The 19,192-nt window shown below is 48.4% G+C and overlaps 5 protein-coding genes across 5 annotated transcripts; 2 read left to right on the top strand and 3 right to left on the bottom strand.

Moving 5' to 3' along the window:
- Positions 1-78: 78 nt before the first annotated feature.
- Positions 79-2,052, bottom strand: N7479_007717 (uncharacterized protein; the record flags this gene model as incomplete). The annotated part of the gene is made up of 8 exons (XM_057255411.1): positions 79-175; positions 245-316; positions 378-707; positions 763-1,077; positions 1,132-1,309; positions 1,360-1,475; positions 1,526-1,926; positions 1,996-2,052. 8 exons carry the CDS (start codon positions 2,050-2,052, stop codon positions 79-81), a joined length of 1,566 nt encoding a protein of 521 aa, XP_057109273.1.
- Positions 2,053-2,995: 943 nt separating this feature from the next.
- Positions 2,996-6,253, top strand: N7479_007716 (Sec23/Sec24 family protein; the record flags this gene model as incomplete). Its single annotated transcript, XM_057255410.1, has 5 exons — positions 2,996-4,333; positions 4,383-4,480; positions 4,537-4,877; positions 4,934-5,371; positions 5,430-6,253. 5 exons carry the CDS (start codon positions 2,996-2,998, stop codon positions 6,251-6,253), a joined length of 3,039 nt encoding a protein of 1,012 aa, XP_057109272.1.
- A 2,044-nt stretch (positions 6,254-8,297) lies between these two features.
- On the top strand, positions 8,298-8,846 carry N7479_007715 (putative extracellular thaumatin domain protein; the record flags this gene model as incomplete). The annotated part of the gene is made up of 1 exon (XM_057255409.1): positions 8,298-8,846. The coding sequence occupies one exon, from the start codon at positions 8,298-8,300 to the stop codon at positions 8,844-8,846; it is 549 nt and encodes a 182-aa protein (XP_057109271.1).
- A 2,700-nt stretch (positions 8,847-11,546) lies between these two features.
- On the bottom strand, positions 11,547-15,549 carry N7479_007714 (putative ABC efflux transporter; the record flags this gene model as incomplete). The annotated part of the gene is made up of 2 exons (XM_057255408.1): positions 11,547-12,220; positions 12,297-15,549. 2 exons carry the CDS (start codon positions 15,547-15,549, stop codon positions 11,547-11,549), a joined length of 3,927 nt encoding a protein of 1,308 aa, XP_057109270.1.
- A 1,329-nt stretch (positions 15,550-16,878) lies between these two features.
- On the bottom strand, positions 16,879-18,805 carry N7479_007713 (Zn(II)2Cys6 transcription factor; the record flags this gene model as incomplete). The annotated part of the gene is made up of 3 exons (XM_057255407.1): positions 16,879-18,080; positions 18,152-18,240; positions 18,291-18,805. The coding sequence occupies 3 exons, from the start codon at positions 18,803-18,805 to the stop codon at positions 16,879-16,881; spliced, it is 1,806 nt and encodes a 601-aa protein (XP_057109269.1).
- Between the last annotated feature and the right edge of the window lie 387 nt (positions 18,806-19,192).

The raw sequence follows: 19,192 nt of genomic DNA, 5'->3' as shown, positions 1-19,192 counted from the left end.
AATCTATATGTCTCTCATCCATAATCTGGAAAATGAAATCACGAGTTGTCGTCGTGGTGTATCAGGTGAATCAGCCATCTAAACATTGATCTCGCCTGACTCTTCGAGATCATTGCCATCATCCTCGGTGGGAATTTCTTGTATGATATCATTGGTTTGAGGACCAGTGTACTTTCTATAGAAAGAAGTTAGGACATGTCAGTATCCAGTCAAGATATATGGGTTAATCTTAGATGTCCCTTACCCTCGAGCTTCAATCCACCACCATATCATTGCAAAAGCGGCAATAAAGCCGCCAACGCAGATGGCGTAGTTCCTGGGTAGGGCGTATTAGCAATGTTTTTCATATCTGGACATAAACAGGGCAAGAGCCTTACATATTCGCGGGCGTCACAGGAAGTTGTGGCGGGAAGAAAAGAATTGTACTGATGAACAAGACCCAGACAATAGCAATGTAGTTAATAGGAGTACCCCATTTGCCGAGCGTAAAGGGTCCCTCAATGAATTTGACTTTCGATTTATAGAGCTGATGAGCGAGAATGACAGACACGTAAGAGAGGTCTAGTGCCGGGGCAGTGATGTTGAAGATTGCGGTGGCTGTTTGCGTGGAGCCAATGGCGATGCAGTTCAAACCTATGCTGAAGATGACCACGAACCACACTGCATTAACAGGGGTGTGAGTGCGAGAATTGACTTTGGAAAGGATCCTATAATGCATCAGTGCGGAACTTGAGTGGGGTACAAAGCTCAGAAGAATCCTACTTTGAAAACGGAAGTGCATTGTCTCGGGCAAAGGCATAGGCCATTCTTGTATCTGCCAGCATGGCTGCACAGCCTGTGAAGAATTGAACCAAAATAACAAATGCCCACATGACCGTGCCACCTCGTTTCCCACCAGCATTGAGGAATATTTGGGCGGCTGGAAGACCGGTAGGGGAGGTTAGAATTCCCTCGAAATCGGTGAGACAGAAACACATTGAGACGGTTAGGAGCCATCCGAGTGCTCCGGATACTAGGACGGCTGTTTGAATAGCAACTGGTCCTCGCACGGCGGCATCATGAGTTTCTTCAGACATACTATGATAAAAGTTAGAATGTAAATTAGTAGAAATGGATTTCGGGGTCGCATACTGTGTCGTGCCGTCGTAGTCGGTCATTGTCCAGGCAACAGATAAAAATCCTAGGAAAAAGGAAAAGACCTTTGAGCCCCATCCAGAGCCATCAGTAAAATTGCCGAAGACCCATGACGCTGGCTGCAGATTAGGGGTAAGGGTAATCAGCGCAATGCAGATGCAGATGGTCGCCACAACTATGAACCCATTAGTACAAGTTCAACAACGAGGTTCCCTTGATACACACTGTTGATAGGAGCGAACCAAAGGATAATTCGATGCAATGATTTCGTGGTCAATGAACAAATCACACCAAGAATGCACAGAATTGCGATTGATACTAGAACGGTCTGCAGCGCCGTCCTTGAATGATATCAGCCTAAAAGCATAGCAATTGGGGATGGTTAACTTACGGTGCATACGCATACTTGCCATCAATAAGTTCCGAGTTCATGCTGACACAGGCCAGCAACATCTGACTGACCGTATATGCCACACTGGAGACTCCTGCTGTTTGTCCAAGGAGATTACACCAGCCCTGGATCCAGGAGAATATAGGGACCTGATCCGGAGGCACGACGTGCTTTGTGACAAAGTACATCCCTCCAGCCGTGGGATATGCCGATACTAACTCTGCAACCGAGCTTCCGATGCACATAGCCATGCATGAACCGATCAACCAGCACCATACAGCTGTTGCTGGACCGCCAGCCGCTAACGGTGCACCAAATGTTGCCGGCACAGAGCCAAGGACTCCGAGGATAGAGATGGCGTATGAGACGGTCGACCATTTGGAGAACTCTCGTCGTAACTCCTAGTTCGAGTAGATCGTTATCAGATTGTGCCCCGCTATAATCGCCATAAGGCCTTGGGCGCGCAATACCTGCTTATAACCAATGCGAGCCAGCAATAACTCATCATCATCGTGAATAGTCGCCATTATAGGTTGAAGTGGGACTGGTGTATCGACCTTTTCTCCCCGAGGCTTGCGATCCGGGTCTGGTTTTACGGTCAGGTCCATGATAAGGAGTATATGACCAATGTATATGCAAGGAGTTTTAGGGGGAAAGATAAGGGGGAAAAAGAAAAGAGAAATCTCCGAACTCACAGAAGACTTGTCTTATATCTACAGAGTACGGAGTATAGTCGGCTCACGAAACCGGCTAGAGGATCCCATCAAAGCCGGAAAAGAGACGGTGAAATGGACAGGCCAGAAAAATAATATAAATCCCAAGGAGCTTGAGCCGAAGCTAGGACTAAACATCTGACGTGATTGGAGGGAACATGATAAGCGTGTAATTGGACTTCGAAAACGATGGCCAAGCCATGCGAAAATGATAGCCAAGCCATGCAAAAACGAATCGGTTGCCTAAGGTGCTGACACGGGGACCAAACCCCGAAGAGAAGGGATATTCCTTCCAGCAAAGGAACTCCGAGTGGGATGTCTCCGGATCGCTAGTCTGTCTCTAACACGGAGTTATGCAGAGTGGGTAGCAAAACAAGGGTGATACTACATTTTAATAAGAAAGGACAGGTTGGCAATTTCAAAGCCATTTGGGGATGCTGTCTACTATAATAATAGTAATATTTTAAGGAAGAGGAAGAGGAAGAGGGAAGTCCAAATTACAACAAATAACCACCACAAGTACGGAGTACGGAGTACAAGAACCACGTGAAGAACCTCGGAAGTACGTAAATCCGAGTCAGTTTAGGTGGTCAATCCGGTATATCGTCAACATAAGAGTCTCTCTTGTTATTCTATATTCCCTAATTCTGTTCCCATACGTGATGATTCGTTGAGACTTTGTGTCTTTTCTCTCCATTTCTCAATCCCACTTTTGTGTGCCCTCTCTCGCTTTTCGCACCCCGCGGCATGATCTGCCATGGCCGACCCTTCAATGTATAACACAATGGGTCAGGGATCTGCCGAAGACCCCTCTAATCCACAGTACATGGCTCAGGCTCCCCCTCAGCAGTACCCATCCGGGTATCCTCCCAGCGCCGCGCCTCCACAACCAGGAGCGCCTTACGCCAACCCAGCGCCGAATCAATGGCCCGCTTATGGCTCACCACAACAACCAGGTTTGGCGAGTCCCGGCATTGCATACAATGCACCACAACAACCAATGGGTGCAGCAGGAGATCCTGGTATAGCAGGCCTAGCCTCTCAGATGGGCGGTTTGGGAATTGCAGCAGATGCGGGGGCCAGGACACACCGGAAGAAGCACCGTCATGCCCACCATGACATCGGTGGTGGTGCAGCACCCCCCACGCAAGGATTTAATACTGGCATGGGTCAAGGAGGCTTGCAGCAGCCGCAGCAGCAACAGCAACAATCGCAATTCCTGAACACGGGCTTGAACCAACATGCTGAGCGGCCAGTTTCCCCGGCGGTGGGGTTGGTATCTGGGCAGTCTATCGCCGATATACCTGGCATGCCAAGTGGCGCAGGTTCTGTCCCTACTTCAGGCCGAATTGACCCAGAGCATATTCCCAGCATCCCGCGATCGCGCGACCTACCCGCTCAGTACTATTTCAATCATGTCTACCCAACAATGGACCAACACCTCCCTCCGCCAGCAGCGATTCCGTTCGTGGCTCAGGACCAAGGCAACTCCTCTCCTAAATATGCTCGCTTAACGCTCAACAACATCCCCTCCGTCTCTGACTTCCTTACCTCGACTGGCTTGCCATTGGGCATGATCCTACAGCCTCTCGCGCCTTTGGATCCCGGCGAACAACCGATCCCCGTGCTGGACTTCGGGGATGCTGGTCCCCCACGATGCCGACGATGCCGAACATATATCAATCCATTTATGTCCTTCCGATCTGGCGGTAGCAAGTTCGTCTGTAATATGTGCACGTTCCCGAACGATACGCCTCCCGAATACTTTGCGCCATTGGACCCATCCGGTGCACGTGTGGATCGCATGCAACGTCCTGAATTGCTGATGGGAACTGTGGAGTTTACGGTCCCGAAGGAATACTGGAACAAGGAGCCGGTGGGCCTTCGAACCCTCTTTGTGATCGATGTCAGCCGGGAGTCGGTTCATCGGGGATTCCTCAAGGGTGTTTGTGCAGGTATCAAAGATGCTCTGTATGGTAGTGATAATGAACCATTGGAGGGCGCTGAAGGTGATGAACCGTCACGAAAATTGCCCGCTGGGGCGAAGGTCGGCATTATTACGTATGATAAGGAGGTGCACTTCTACAACCTGACTGTATGTGTTCCTCGCCCTGTGATTCTTTCTTCTATTAACACGTTCACAGGCGGCATTGGATCAAGCACAGATGATGGTTATGACCGATTTGGATGAGCCGTTTGTGCCGTTGAGTGAAGGTCTCTTTGTGGATCCATATGAATCGAAGTACGTGATCGCCTATTCCCGGTCTCCTACTCCTACAGCTCACTAACTATGTTTAGGTCTGTGATCACTTCTCTTCTCAGCCAGATACCCAAAATGTTCTCTTCTATCAAAAACCCCGAGTCGGCTTTGCTACCGACATTGAACTCGGCGCTCTCCGCATTGCAGGCTACGGGTGGCAAGATAGTTTGCGCGTTGGCTAGCTTACCTACCTGCGGTCCAGGCCACTTGACGGTCAGAGAAGATCCTAAAGTTCATGGAACGGATGGGGAACGGAAACTTTTCACCACAGAAAACCCAGCTTGGAAGAAGACGGCAAGCAAGTTGGCTGAAGCTGGTGTGGGCTTGGATCTGTTCATGGCAGCTCCCGGTGGCACCTACCTCGATGTGGCAACGATTGGTATGTTGAAACCGTCATTGCGCTCTATACGGGACATCAGCTAACCTCGTTCATAGGATATGCCTCTAGTCTTACCGGAGGCGAGACCTTCTTCTACCCTAATTTCCACGCCCCGCGAGATCTCCTTAAGCTGCGGAATGAAATTGCTCATGCCGTCACTCGTGAGACGGGATATCAGACCTTGATGAAAGTTCGATGCTCCAATGGACTCCAAGTGTCTGCTTACCATGGAAACTTTGTTCAGCACACACTCGGCGCTGATTTGGAGATTGCCGGTGTCGACGCTGACAAGGCCATTGGCGTGCTCTTCAGCTACGACGGGAAGCTCGATCCCAAGCTGGATGCGCACTTCCAGGCTGCCTTGCTATACACTTCCGCGGACGGTCAACGCCGCGTCCGATGTATCAACGTTGTGGCGGCGGTGAATGAAGGGGGTATGGAGACGATGAAGTTTGTCGACCAGGATGCCGTGGTCTCGATTATCGCCAAAGAGGGTAAGTTGGAGAATTCATGAAGAAACATTTGATTATGTATACTGATATATCATTATAGCCGCCTCAAAGACCCTGGATAAGTCTCTCAAGGACATCCGAGCCAATATCTCAGAGAAGACAGTCGATATCTTCAGCGGTTACCGCAAGATTTTCTCCGGCTCGCACCCGCCCGGCCAGCTTGTTCTACCTGAGAACCTGAAGGAGTTTTCGATGTACATGCTCAGCTTAGTCAAGTCAAGAGCATTCAAAAGTGGACCCGAGTCATCAGACCGCCGGGTGCATGACATGCGCATGATCCGGTCAATGGGCTGCACGGAAATATCCTTGTACCTCTACCCTCGGATTATCCCGGTGCACAACATGCAGCCTGAAGATGGATTTGCGAACGAGCACGGACAGCTTATAATCCCGCCCTCCCTGCGAGCCAGCTTCTCTCGTATTGAAGAAGGTGGTGTCTACATTGTGGACAACGGCCAGGCAATTCTACTCTGGCTGCACGCGCAGGTCTCACCCAATTTACTGGAGGACCTATTCGGACAGGGCCACGATTCCCTGCAGGCCTTGAACCCTAACACTTCGTCCCTGCCTGTGCTCGAGACACACCTGAACGCACAGGTGCGTAACCTATTGCAGTACTTGTCGACGGTGCGTGGCTCCAAGTCCATAGCGATCCAACTGGCCCGACAAGGTCTGGATGGAGCGGAATACGAGTTCGCCCGACTCCTGCTGGAGGACCGGAATAACGAGGCTCAGAGCTACGTGGACTGGCTAGTGCACATCCATCGCCAGATTAACTTGGAGTTGGCTGGTCACCGTAAGAAAGAAGAGGGCGGCGAGGGTGCATTGGCTAGTTTGTCGGCTATGCGCGCGCCGTACTGGTAGATGCCGGATCCGGGATGCCCCATCCAACCCCTTCAGGCACCGTTTCCCGGTTGGTTACCCCCTAGTTCCCTGGTGGTCTAGACTGCAGGTAAGCTGCAAAGAAGGAAATCGGAGGGGGGCTAATTATTGGTGGGGGTTGATGTGGGGTGTAGGGGTCCAGTTTGTACCCGGACAGGGAAGGCCACGGGTGGACTGTGACTTTCTGACTTCAGTGGCTTAAGGATCAGCATCCCGAGCTCAAGTGTGAAGTTAAGGCAAAAAAAAAAAAAACCAGAATAATTCTGAGACATCAGCGAAATCATTTTGTGTGTATACCAGCGGTAGTTTTTTTTTCCTTTTATTGAGAGTTGTTCGTTGTCACGATCTCTATGCACATGATAAATGCCACCATACATTCCACAGCTATTGCCCACATATCCCCGCCTGTTTAAGGTGCCATCTAGTCGGGCTTTATCTCTATCGGTTCAAAACTAAAGATCCCGAATCTGGACAATCGGGGCCCTAATTTAGAATCACTTAGGGTAACATGATTTTTTTTTTTTCAATGTGTCAAAAATGTCAAAAAGGAATCCAGACTCGATCGCCAGGTACAGTCAAGGCACGGGTCAATCATATATGGACCGGATCAACGTCAGAGGCGTCTAGTGGGGTGTTACTAAATATATCATTGGCTTAGGTCTTTGACACATAATCCATTGTACTGTACTAAGTATGTATGTATGCATTTTCATGTAAGAGGGTCTGAGCTGTGGAGTGTCAGCTCCCACCTACCTAGTAGGGATAGGTTTGTATACAAGGAATGATTTGACATTGATAGAGGAACCAGGCCGGTCGGATTGGTAATTGTAATAATCTACAAGGAGTTGTTATTATTGGTTCAATTGACCTCTAGGATACTACAAAGTACATATATTGTGTACTTTGTATTGCATATTGCATGTTGCATATTGTCTGCTACCATCATTATGATGTTAAACTATAGCGTACGCCTTGACTTCTCGACATTAACATTTGCCTCGAACTTTGTTAGACATTCAATTCTAGATTCTGGATTATCTTTTTCCCCGACAATTATCAAATTATTAACACCGAACGTGGTCCGATAGAAAGTTCCATGTGGCCAAGTATCCCATAGAATGAGCTCCCAAACTCCAGTGGTTCCTGGCAAGAATGAGAGAGAAGTGTCACAGCCACGTTGCCAAGCTTCTTGCCATGTTCTTTGCCATGAAGATTTACTGGGTTCGAAGTTTCTAAACGAATCTCTTTTTAGTCTCTTCAATCTGTTTGGAAGAACCAACGGAGGTGGACGGATGGTCATGACGTGGGGTTCGGGCGAAGGAGTTTGTTCGGGCGACAAGCTGTGGGCACTATTACCACGCTTTTATTGTGGCTTTCAGAGAATAGTGGGGTAATTGATCGCGGCTAATTCTAGAACCACGCAGAAACCACTATATCGACACGCTTAGACTATGGCCTCGTATAGAGTACATAGAATGCACAGGCGGTGATGCCTTTGGTAGCAATGCAGATTATGCAGATAAGCAAAAAGTATATAGTTATCTTACATACATATCTCATATATGATATTTGCATTCTGTTTCACCAGGTGATTCTACACGATGCCCGATTGTTCTCTCGATCTGGGCTTCATTCGAATATCGATAAGCCCAGAAGACAAGACGCTTTCTGATTTGGTTCCACTCTTTCTTTTTTTCTGGAATTTTTTTATATTTTTTTTTTTCGCCTTTTCGCCTTTTGCCTTTTGACCCACAAGATCAATCCATGGCTCGAAGTATGGGTGGCTTAGCACGTTTTCTTTCCGTGTGTAGCTGGATGCAATCGTCAAAATCTATATAAACCCCTTCGACCACCCCGAGACTTCTGATCTTCAACACGATCACTTCAAAGTACAATCAGTACAGTCTTTCATTATCCACTCTCTTCAGCCTCGAGATTGACTCTCGTCTCACTCTTTACAACTGTTGATCAGACTTTCGAACATTCCAACTACAATCTTTTTCCCACCTTTTTTCCACCTTTCAAGATGATGTTCACCAAGACTCTCGGCCTTGCCGCCCTCTTCACCACCATTGCCTCGGCTCTTCCCCAGGACTCAATGGTCCGCCGTGCAGGCATGGTCCGCCGTGATGGCGGTGGTGTCACAATCACCAACAACCTTCAGCAGGACGTCTACGCCTGGTCTGTTGCCGGCGACGTCGGCCCCATGGAGACTATCAAGGCTGGCGGTGGCACATACGCCGAGAACTGGCGCACCAACCCCAACGGTGGCGGCATCTCCATCAAGCTGGCCCTCGACCCCAATCAGCACGATGTCCTCCAGTTTGAGTACACTGAGGCCGGTGACACCATCTTCTGGGACATGTCCTGCATCGACATGAAGCCTGGAGACAACAAGTTCACAGAATTCGGCTTCGCTGTCATTCCTTCAGATGAGACTTCCACTTGCCCCAAGGCTATCTGCAAGGCTGGCGATAAAGCTTGCTCAGCAGCTTACCTCCAGCCCTATGATGACCACGCCACTCACGGCTGCCCCATCAACACTGCTCTGGAGCTGGCTCTCGGCCAGGCATAAATTCTGTCACTATGCTTGTTTTTTGTCTCGCCGGTTGAACCGTGCATCCTTTCGTTCTACTTTTCATGCATATCGCATCTAGCCCTAGCCGGCAGATGATTCTTTTCTTTCTTTCTTCCATACATCACCCTAGATGGTGATGTTTTTTGATCCTTTTTTTGACATGAGATTGGTGATTTTTGTGTTCTCAACATGTTCGGTTGATTCGACATGTCTTCTCCCCATCTATAGCAGGTTGATTCCGGCTGGGGCAGGATGTCTCGTCACGAGCTATGATATCTTACGTTTTCGGAAATACCCCCCACACACTTGAATGAAAATATTGGAAAATGGGAGTTGTATATAGCAGGGGAGAGAAATGGACTTGCGAATAGACAGATGATTATCAGATCTCACGAAATATACGATCTTTACTCCCAAAAAAAAAAACTGTCCTCAATATCGTAGTATTACATTGATTTTTCTAAAACCATTTGACTAAGAGAAAAGCATTGGGTAAAACTTGAAAATTCATTATTTGGAAAGTAAAACACAAACAGGTAAAATCCCCGAACCCACAGATGATCGCATGCTTTTGTACATAAAACGAAGCAAATAATAGTGGATCCACGAAGACGTTGCCCTAACGCACGAAAAACAAGTATAATCACGATCTAGAACAAGTGATAAACAGGGACCCTGAACAGACCCCAACCCACAAAATCTCCCATTCGCACATATGGATCCACATCTCAGGTCCGTTGCACACAATGTCGATCCTCCGCCAGTCGGATATGCGGATGGCGTTTAAGGTGTCCACTGAGGGGCGTAGCTTCAAGATTTTCGATTAGAGATTTCCGATTCGAAGCTTCGCTCTGATTTGGTGGACCTTTTTCAAAGGAATCGGAGATTAATTTGGCTTTGATCTGCAGTTTTCGCTGTCGAACAACGCTTTACGGAGTACGGTGTGGTCATTCAGGTTTTAGTGTGTGTCTCTTATTTATATTACTTTCGTCATAGGGTTATAGACTGCTACATACGTTGTGTGTTGTACATACTGCAAAATCCACTTTGATGAATGCAGACAGGTACTAACTCAAAGTGCCGAGTTATCCATTCACGATTAGCAGACAATGCCTGTCAGGACTGTTCCTATTGAGAGGCGATATCCATTATCTGGGTGAACCTCTCGTACTCAACCATGGAACAATTAGTCAAAAGTTTGGGAAGAACTAATGGGGCAAACCGGCCACGAGGGAAGTTGAAAGAAGCTGATTATTAAGGTTATTTCGTCCAATGGACGTGGTTATGCTTAAACCTTTTCCCCAACCTTTTGCCGTTTAGTCTGTCCCAACCGTAGAAATCCACATGTCATGCCAAGACCGCCGGCTTTCACTCGGCGTGGCTTAATTCTTGGTTATGTAGTCTAGAACCTTCCTCAAAGGGTAGGGAATGCCAACTCTATTCCCATTGAGCAACATACTCCGTAATATGTATTTAGCATTCGAGGCGGATTAATAATATTGCCTGTTACGGCCTGCCTTGTTGGGTATACCGGGTGCTCTCGGGTAGAACTGTGAGCCACAGGCGTCACTGTCGATTATCAGTAATCCACTTGGCAGGTCATATTTGACACCACTTTGAGCTTCTATATTAGTCAATAATGTGATTATTTTTGCGTTGTGCAATGTACAGATCGTAAACCTTGATACTAGGGCCTGAACGAATCGGTCACGTGACCATATATGAGTAGTAGTATCCAGTTTCAGACAGTGAGTGTTATCTCTGCCCAAACTAAGTGTCTTAGCATCCAAAGTAAATAATAGCAGGGAGCTTCTTGCCACAATTCCTTTTGGTTTCATGACTGAAGCCAAGGCGTCAAGGCCTTGAAATTTGGAGGATATCAAATGAATCTGGATTTAAGTTTCACTGTTGCCTATATTGAGCTAGAACATGGCCTTTTAAATCCAAAGTCAATCAAAATAGGTTTTAACGGATATAGATTATTCTTATGCATGACATTTCTGGTGACAATCAGAGTACCCGCCGAAGTTTTGACCTTCAGGTGGAATACCGTTTGTCGGGATAGAGGTGTTTGTGTTCAACGTAACATAAACCGCAACATTTGTTTGTGAAATATGGACAGCCCCTAAAGCAATGTTACATCAGTATATTCCGTTAACAGGGCCAGGGAATAAAGGAAAGAAATAGAAGAGGAAAGAGCTATCAATACTGGGTGGATGTAGATGCCTCAGGCATTAACTATGCTTTCTCTGGGTTTCTCTTCTATGAAGGAGGGGGGGAAAGACAAAAAGAAACATAGATGGTATAATGCAAGAACGACCATACCGGAACAGCCTGGTAGTGGAAGATCGTGGGCATTTCCCTCGTAGTACATGTGCGAGACATGTTATCACTAGGCCACCTGCTGTTTGATACCAACAGTTTTTAGTCGCATTTCCTTTTCCCTCGCGCTTTCCAAATTTTCTTTGATTTCATACAGACAGACAGTGCTTGCTATGTCCATCTTGAACGTGTGTGCATTCCCGGGTGAACGCTATGTGTTTAGTTTTCAATCCTTTGATTATTTTCTAAAGACTTTCGTTATCAAGATTTAGTAGAGTTTAGTGTAGACATCTGAAAAAGAAAACAAACTGCACATGGAAGGGTATCTCAACTAACCAAAAGACAAAATCCACCAAAAGAAAATTAAATCCAGATTTATCTAGCCTTTCTCTTAGCCCGCCACTCCCGCCACTGCTCCATAAGTCTATGCGATCTCATAGCCTTGAGAAGTGCATAAGCAACAACCCGATATATGATCGTGCAAACACCCAACGCCATGATATTCATCGGCCCACTCTTATCCAGATTGTAGAGCTTAAGCACCTGCTCCCCGGAATCAACAGGACAACTCCCGTTAGCAAGCCTCTGAGCATCAGAGCAATGAAACACCTGACCATGCATTGAATACGGCGCCAGATTAGCAATGGCATACTTGATCGGCGAGAGATGGTTCAGTCCCTGCAACACATTGTTGACATTAAGACTCATGACACCACCGAGGATGGTCGAGATCGAGAGTAGGATAGAGGTCACATTGACGGCAAAGCCAACGTGCGAGAATAATGTGCAGAACATTATGCCCACAGACTCGCCGCAGCTGATTATGCAGAAACAGTTGAATGCGCTGATGAGGAACATCGTTACAGTGCGTTGTAGATTGTCTGCGAAGGCGGCTAATGCGCCGAAGACGAGTGATGAGACTATTTCGAAGGGGATTTCGATTGCAGTGTAGCTGAGGATGAATGTTGATGCCGTGTAGCAGTTATCTGCTTCTTCACGGTAGAAGACGTCGCGTTCGCCGGGGTAGATGGCGATGTTCTGGAGCATACCTATTTAGGAGATTAGCATGTGTCTACAAAAGGGAAATCTAGTGGAGAAGACTGGAGGAGAATAGAGTAAACATACCAACAAAGTACAGTGCCGCAAACTCCTGGATAAATCCCATACGAGATTGAACGGCCGCATAATCATTCTTCAGCGGCGCAAAGAAAAGCGCCATGATAATTGCTATTCCCGGGATCTGCATCGACCGCGCCATAACCAGCGGCGGCTGGCGCCAGAGGTTAATCACGGAGCGATGCAATACCAGCGGAAACGTCACGCGGAATGGCAGCATTTGGCGCTTAAGACTTCCCAGTTCGGCAGGCGTAGCAATCTGCGACGTCTGCCGGTCTAGCCCTAGCTCGAGAGGGTTATCCTGCCAGCAGGAAATGAGGCCATGCACACGCTCGCGCGTGATGAGTTCACGGTCTGCTTGCTGAAGATCGACTGTGATGAGATCCAAGACGAAGTCTGCTGGGTTGGTCGTGCGTGGACACTCGTGGCCCTGCTTGGCGAAGTGCGCGAGCATTTGCGTTCCGGGGCCTGCGTAGACGGGGTAGCCGCCGCGGGCAAGTAGAAGGACTTGGGAGAAGTGGGTAAAGAGATCTGAGCGGGATTGGTGGAGGGTTAGGATTAGAGTGCGGCCTTCGGCGGCGAGGCTGTGAAGGAGCTCGATTATGGACATTGCTGTGAAGGCATCGAGGCCGGAGGTTGGTTCGTCGAGGAGGAGGACTTTGGGGTCTGTGAGGATTTGGATCGCGATCGTTACGCGCCGCTTCTCGCCGCCGCTGATGCCTTTGATGAGGTCGCTGCCGATGAGATTGTCGGCGCATTCTTTTAATCCCATTTTATAGAGGATCTCTTCTGCGCGTCGGTTCTTTTCTTCGCGTGACATCCAGGTTGGGAGACGTAGACCTGCGGCGAATCGTAGACTCTCTCGGACGGTTAGTGAGGGCATCAGTGCATCGTCATCTTGCGTTACAAAAGATGTCACTGAGCGGACCACACTCTCTGAGGGTACGGCTCCGTTGTATAGCATGTTGCCATGGACGCGATATTGTGTCCCTACGGACCCGTGCAACCTGTGGGCTATGGAGTTGAGCAGTGATGTCTTACCACTTCCAGATGGGCCCATGATAGTGTTCAGCTCCCCTGACTGAAACTTAGCAGTAATGGGTTTCAAGATCTGTAGTCTTTTGGCTGTTTGCCAAGGGTATTGTCTCATTCGAAGATCCAATGCGTACTTATCAAGCGATATTGCCACTTTACGCGCCTCTTCTGTTGGGCGGATAGCGAGCTTGGATTTCCCACCAGTTGGGTCTCCTTCGGTCTTTCGTGCTTGAGCAACATCTATGGCAAAGCGGTTATATTGAAGCAACAGACCGGCGAAGAGATAGTGACCAACGGCAAACGCAACTAGCACCACAATAGGCCGCCAAATCCAGTTGGGTGGCATTCCCAGGCTTTCCATGATGTAGCGCCCGGTATATTGCTTACAGGCTGGGTCTAGAGGGTTATCGGAATATGGACAGGCGTAGAACTGCCCCAGTTCTGGGCCATTGATTCCGATAAACTCATTTGCACATAGAGCCCCAAAAATGTAGAAGGTGTAGGCACACCACTTCAACCACCTAACGTAGACCGGGATCTGGTTAGACTGGACAAAGTATCCACATGCAAAGGATTGCAGCGTGAAGGATAGGTTCGCCACCAGACTAGCTCCAGGGAAGCTCCGCGCTACACCAATAGCCACGGCAGCAAATGTTACGGCGATGTAGTGCGTGAGCAGGGTGAGGAGGAAGAAGATAAAAAATTGACCCGCATCCAGACGGTATCCCACCATAAAGTAGAATATGAGAGAGAAAATCAACGGCACGGGAAGGTCCTCCAACGGTAGCCGAGCTGCTCGTCGACTGAGAAGGAAAGCCGGCACACTCACCACACCTTCATTGCGTTCACGGTCAAACAAACGAATATCAATTGTCAGCCGATAGGTCTCATACAGCAGAATGAGATAGCCGTTTAGACTGCTAGCAGTGTATAGACTGCCCTCCCGCGAGCGAATCCCTGCCTGACTTTCGTCAAGATTCAGGAAAATCCACCCATTAATGACACCCATTCCAACAGCTTCAAGCAAACTACCAGCAACACCCATGGGGTCACGAATGGTAGTCTTGAAAGTGCGAGACGTCAGAACGCGGAACTGTCGGCGAAATGAGACCTGTTTCACGGCTCCAGTCTCAAATCCACCGATCTCGGATCTCGGTGTCTCCTTTTCATTTTTGCGCTCTGCATCCGTGTCTGTAGCTACAGTCTGTTTTGACCGCCACACCTCCCTCAGACGCTCAACACGCAGGTTCGAAGCAGCCTCAAGTGCATCCGTCCGATTATCAATTGCAGCAAGATCAATCAAGAACTCCGCCGGATTGACGAATGGTGGGAGAACATATCCGCACTCCTCGAAATGCGCCAAGGACGCCTCCACTGAGCCACTGTAAACCGCCGCTCCCCTAGCCAACAGAACAACATTATCAAAAAGACTCCAAATCTCAGAGCGCGGCGCATGAATCGAAACAACAACTGTCCTCCCATCCAGCGCGAGGCGCTTCAGGGTCCTGATAATTTGGTACGCACTGGTAGCATCCAAACCCGTGGTGGGCTCGTCGCAGAAAAGCACGGACGGATTTGCCAGGAGCTGCACGCCGATGCTGGTGCGTCTTTTCTCGCCACCGCTGCAGCCTTTATGAGCTGTCGTGCCGATGCGAGTATCTGCACACTCTTTTAGACCTAGCTCCAGTATGACCTGTTCCACGATTTCTTGGCGCTCTTCTGGAGTTGTTGGCGGTGGGAGGCGGAGGTCCGCCGAGTAGCGCAAAGTCTCGCGGACTGTTAACGTTGGGACGAGCACATCTTCTTGCATAACATATGCGCTGCGAATGCGCGCGATATCAGAGTTATCGTTAAAAGTTGTTGTTCCAGAAGTATTTGTCTGGGAGAGATTCATTCGGTTGGCCATTAAGTTGAGTAGGGAGGTCTTGCCTGAGCCACTACTTCCGATTATTGCTGTTAGGCTTCCGCTTGACATGGAGGCGGATACATTGTCCAGGACTTTCTTGCTGGTTCTGAGGGGTTTTTGACCCCGCAAACGCTGCCAAATCTGTGATGGCGAGTTCTCCCATATTGGCGGAGTGGTGTTGACTTCGAGTGATAAGTTGCAGACTTCGATGCATACCGGATTTACTGCACGCAGAGAGAGATTGTACGCGGTGTCTCGCACATCTGCAGGGAGAACGGTTTGCTTCGCGCTCAATTCAGTGATGATCTCGTCTTTTTCCATAGTGGATTTTGTCGGTGTAGCGAGATTAAGGGGCTGCGAATCACGTAGCATATCATCTCCCCCGATACAAGTAAAAATCACCTGTTCGGATGTGGTATGCAGGTGTATGCAGGTGATAGGCTCGAGTTTACAAGAATGGAGATTGAGATGATCGCAGGATGATGGCCCCCGGATTCTGACAAAGAACTGAATCCTGGGACGGGTAGAGCCTGAAAGGCTAATTCGACATCAGATCCTTGCACTTCACCCCGGACCGTCACATAAGCCCGATAAAATTAATTCTCCTTGCCTCGGACCTGCGACTATACTTGACCTCCGAATGTTTAATGCGATTGGCCTGTCACCCCCGCAGAACGTGGTCCTTGCATAAGCGAGGAGCTGTCAGACCCCGGGTGTCACCTACTATAGGTACATCACAAGTGGTATATGCGGAGGTCGAACACGTTGGTAATATTCCAATAATATGTACAATGACGCCTACATATGTAGTAAGAACAATATGCTGAGGCTAGAGGCTCTTAAACTTATCAGGATTGTACCGGGCATACAGCTATGCCCCAAGCATTAATCTGACTGTATTACAGTCAAGGAGTCTCCTGCGGCAGCCAGTAAAAGAACAAAGAAACCGGAGAGACACAAGATCCAAAGTCTAGACTCTGTGACCGTGCCCAATACACAAAGAAATAAATCCGATACTGTACAAGGATGAAGGCCCAATTCCTATTATGCCACGCGAGAAGACCCCCAAGGGAAATCTTGAATATATACAATCACGTAAACCAAACCAAATAACAAGACCAGAATCAGGCCACACTCCTCAAGAACGCTTCCATCAACTCATGAGATCATCCACCTCTCGACATTACTCGTCCACAAAAATAACACCAACTCAGCCTTTTTTTGGAATCGGAAGGCTTTTTTTGGAAGAACCGGCTTGGCACTTATATTGGGCCATGCAATGCATGCAGCCAGAGAATACGCCTTTGACACGGAAATTCCGCTGCGCACCGATGCTCGCAAGCCGAGAAAAATAAAACACAAATGCAAACGTAATAATAATAGCTTCCCCCCAGCCTCCAAGATGCAAATGCATATGCACCATCACAACAGTCGCAGTAACAATAAAATCAAAACGCCACATGGTACAGCCTCGTCTGAGGGGTGATCATCGTATCCCCCAATGGGACAACGGATACTCCCCTTTCCAAGACGGTAAGAATTAACGAGAGAACAAGAAAATAAACAAGGCAGAGTAAATAAAAAATAACAGGGTATCAGTGGATAAGGAAAGAGAAGGAAAGGATGCTAGAATATGGGAGAGAAGGATATTCAAGTAATCAAGAAATCCATATTCATATCACTTATAATCTTTTCCCAGTCCCAACTATCCTGCATTCGAGTATCCATAATTTCCCAAACCCGCGTAACGACCTTGAAAGCAGGCTCAATGTTGCGTAGGTTAGAGTAGGACTTGAGATTATCGAAGCCCTGCGAAATACGTTGGCGCTGCTCGGGCAAGAACGCAGAACAACCAAGTAGGAATAGCGGCATCAGCACAATACTGAAAGCAGATGCATCCTGCGGCAACTGATCCAGGTAGTCAAGCCCGTCATTGACAACCTGGGCGATCTTCTCGCTCGGTCGCGAGGGCCGGATTGTCCGGTACAGGTACACCCAGGTTGACTGGCGGTATAGCTGGGCCAGGCACCAGTTCGGAGTGTCTGGCTCGTGTGAGGTCTCCCAAGTGCGGATAGCCATATCAACGGAAACCGCCTCGCTCAGCGTCTGATAGTCCACTGCTGGCTCGTAGCCCTCGTTCAAGCGTTCGCGAATACGGTCGCGAAGCTGGGTTATCTCCGAGATGTAGTTGAAGAGACCATCGAATACACCAACGAACATTCCCGCTGATACCCCGGGTACACACTTGGGCATGTGAAGGTCGTTCTGCAAGAGGTTGGGACGGCGATCAAGCGAGGTGAGGGAGTTTGAAACGTCGTGGTACTGGAAGAATTCGACGATGAACTGACGGAATTTTTCATTCCGTGGCTGCTGCGACGACAACAGATACCGGGCGGCATCCATGTGCGGTCGGTATTCGCCGTTGGTTTCGCCTTCGCAGATGGTATTCAAGCTGAGGGCGATGGTGGATGCGATTATCGGGTCCTCGACTAACAGTCGCTCATCCTCCTCGGGGCTCTTAGCTGCTGATGACGCATTGATATTATCTTTCAGATCTTGGATAGCACGGTGGAAATGGAAGTATTTTCGCTCCTTCAACTTTGGTTCTGGATCCAGACCGGAGAGATGCGATCCGGACAAGCACATTAGCGAATGCATTAACCCCCTGTGTTGTGTCGCCATCGGGAGAAGAATCTCCTTGAAGGGATTTGAATCATCATTGATTAGTGTCAATACGCGACTAAATCCGTACACAAAATGGTCCAAAAAGCGACGGTCGACATCCGTTTCGATGCCGTCGATGAGGAGGGGTAAACTGCGCGGCACGGCTGTCAGAGACTGGGATCGAGCTACTGGGGGGGGAAAGGGAGTTAGTGAATCAAGAACGGTCAAAACCAAAATGTAAAATGTAAAATGCGCCTACCATCAGCCAGTCTTTGTCTCCCACTCTTCCAAATCTCCTTAAGTGGATAGCCTTCGCATACCACAGCATTCTTCTGGCAGTTTTGACAACTATCCCCTGTTAGATAAGACAAACCTAGTGGGACACACTCGAAACTCACGCAGGCTTTGTCTCATCACACTTCTTCTTCCTGCGACGACAGGTTATACAACCAGTCTTGGAGCGACCTTTAGTGACCTTAGCCTGACCTCCAGGAACAGGCAGTGGATGTTTGCGTGGGCGACCACGTTTCCGTGGAACAGCAGCGGGAGCGCCGGACTCCACATCCGCCTGTTTAATACTCAACAAGTCATCGTCGAGTTCTTCCAGTTCTTCCACCTTGGGTATCTCCATAATATCGTCCAATTGCGGCAAGTCGAAATGTGAATATCCTTTCAGTTGTTCCTGGTCTTGATCAGCCGACGGCGACTTCTCACTATTCCAGTCTGGCGAATCCACTGAAGCATCATCGGTGCTAACGCCAGTGCTGGCGCTAGATGTGCTGGCTCGGACGATAGAGCCCCGGATGCCAAATGAAGGTATGGTGAGATCCGATCGATGCTGACTCTCCCTCTCCTGTAAATCAGAGTCATTCAAATCCTGATGAGTGAAGTACGAGGTATGCATGGACAACATTGAAGAAAAAAGAGCATCCGATAAGAGCCCAGATGCGCTCTGCTGACGAGATGGGGGGAAATTTCGGGTATAAATGGAGGGGGAAACTAAACTAAGTACTAAGTACGGGAAAATGTGCTTGGTCCGCCGCAGTGCGTGTGATCAGGGAATACACTTTTTTTTCCCGTAGAAAAGTCCAAATAGTAGAAGAGTTAAGCAAAGAGGGGAAATAAGTTCAATTTGAAGGATATTAAGGATATTAATACGAGTGAAGGGACTATATATGGTAGGGTAGGTATATGGTCTTTGGGTGAATCGAATGCGTAATGAAAACTCCATCAGTTTCTAGCTATGAACGCATATAATCCCTTTAACTCTTTAAGATTTAAGCCATTTGAGTCATTAAAA

Source organism: Penicillium vulpinum (genome assembly GCF_028829585.1).
Source record: "Penicillium vulpinum strain IBT 29486 chromosome Unknown utg000003l_segment0_segment0, whole genome shotgun sequence".
NCBI classification, from domain to species: domain Eukaryota; kingdom Fungi; phylum Ascomycota; class Eurotiomycetes; order Eurotiales; family Aspergillaceae; genus Penicillium; species Penicillium vulpinum.
This window is presented reverse-complemented; position numbering and strand designations above follow the sequence as displayed.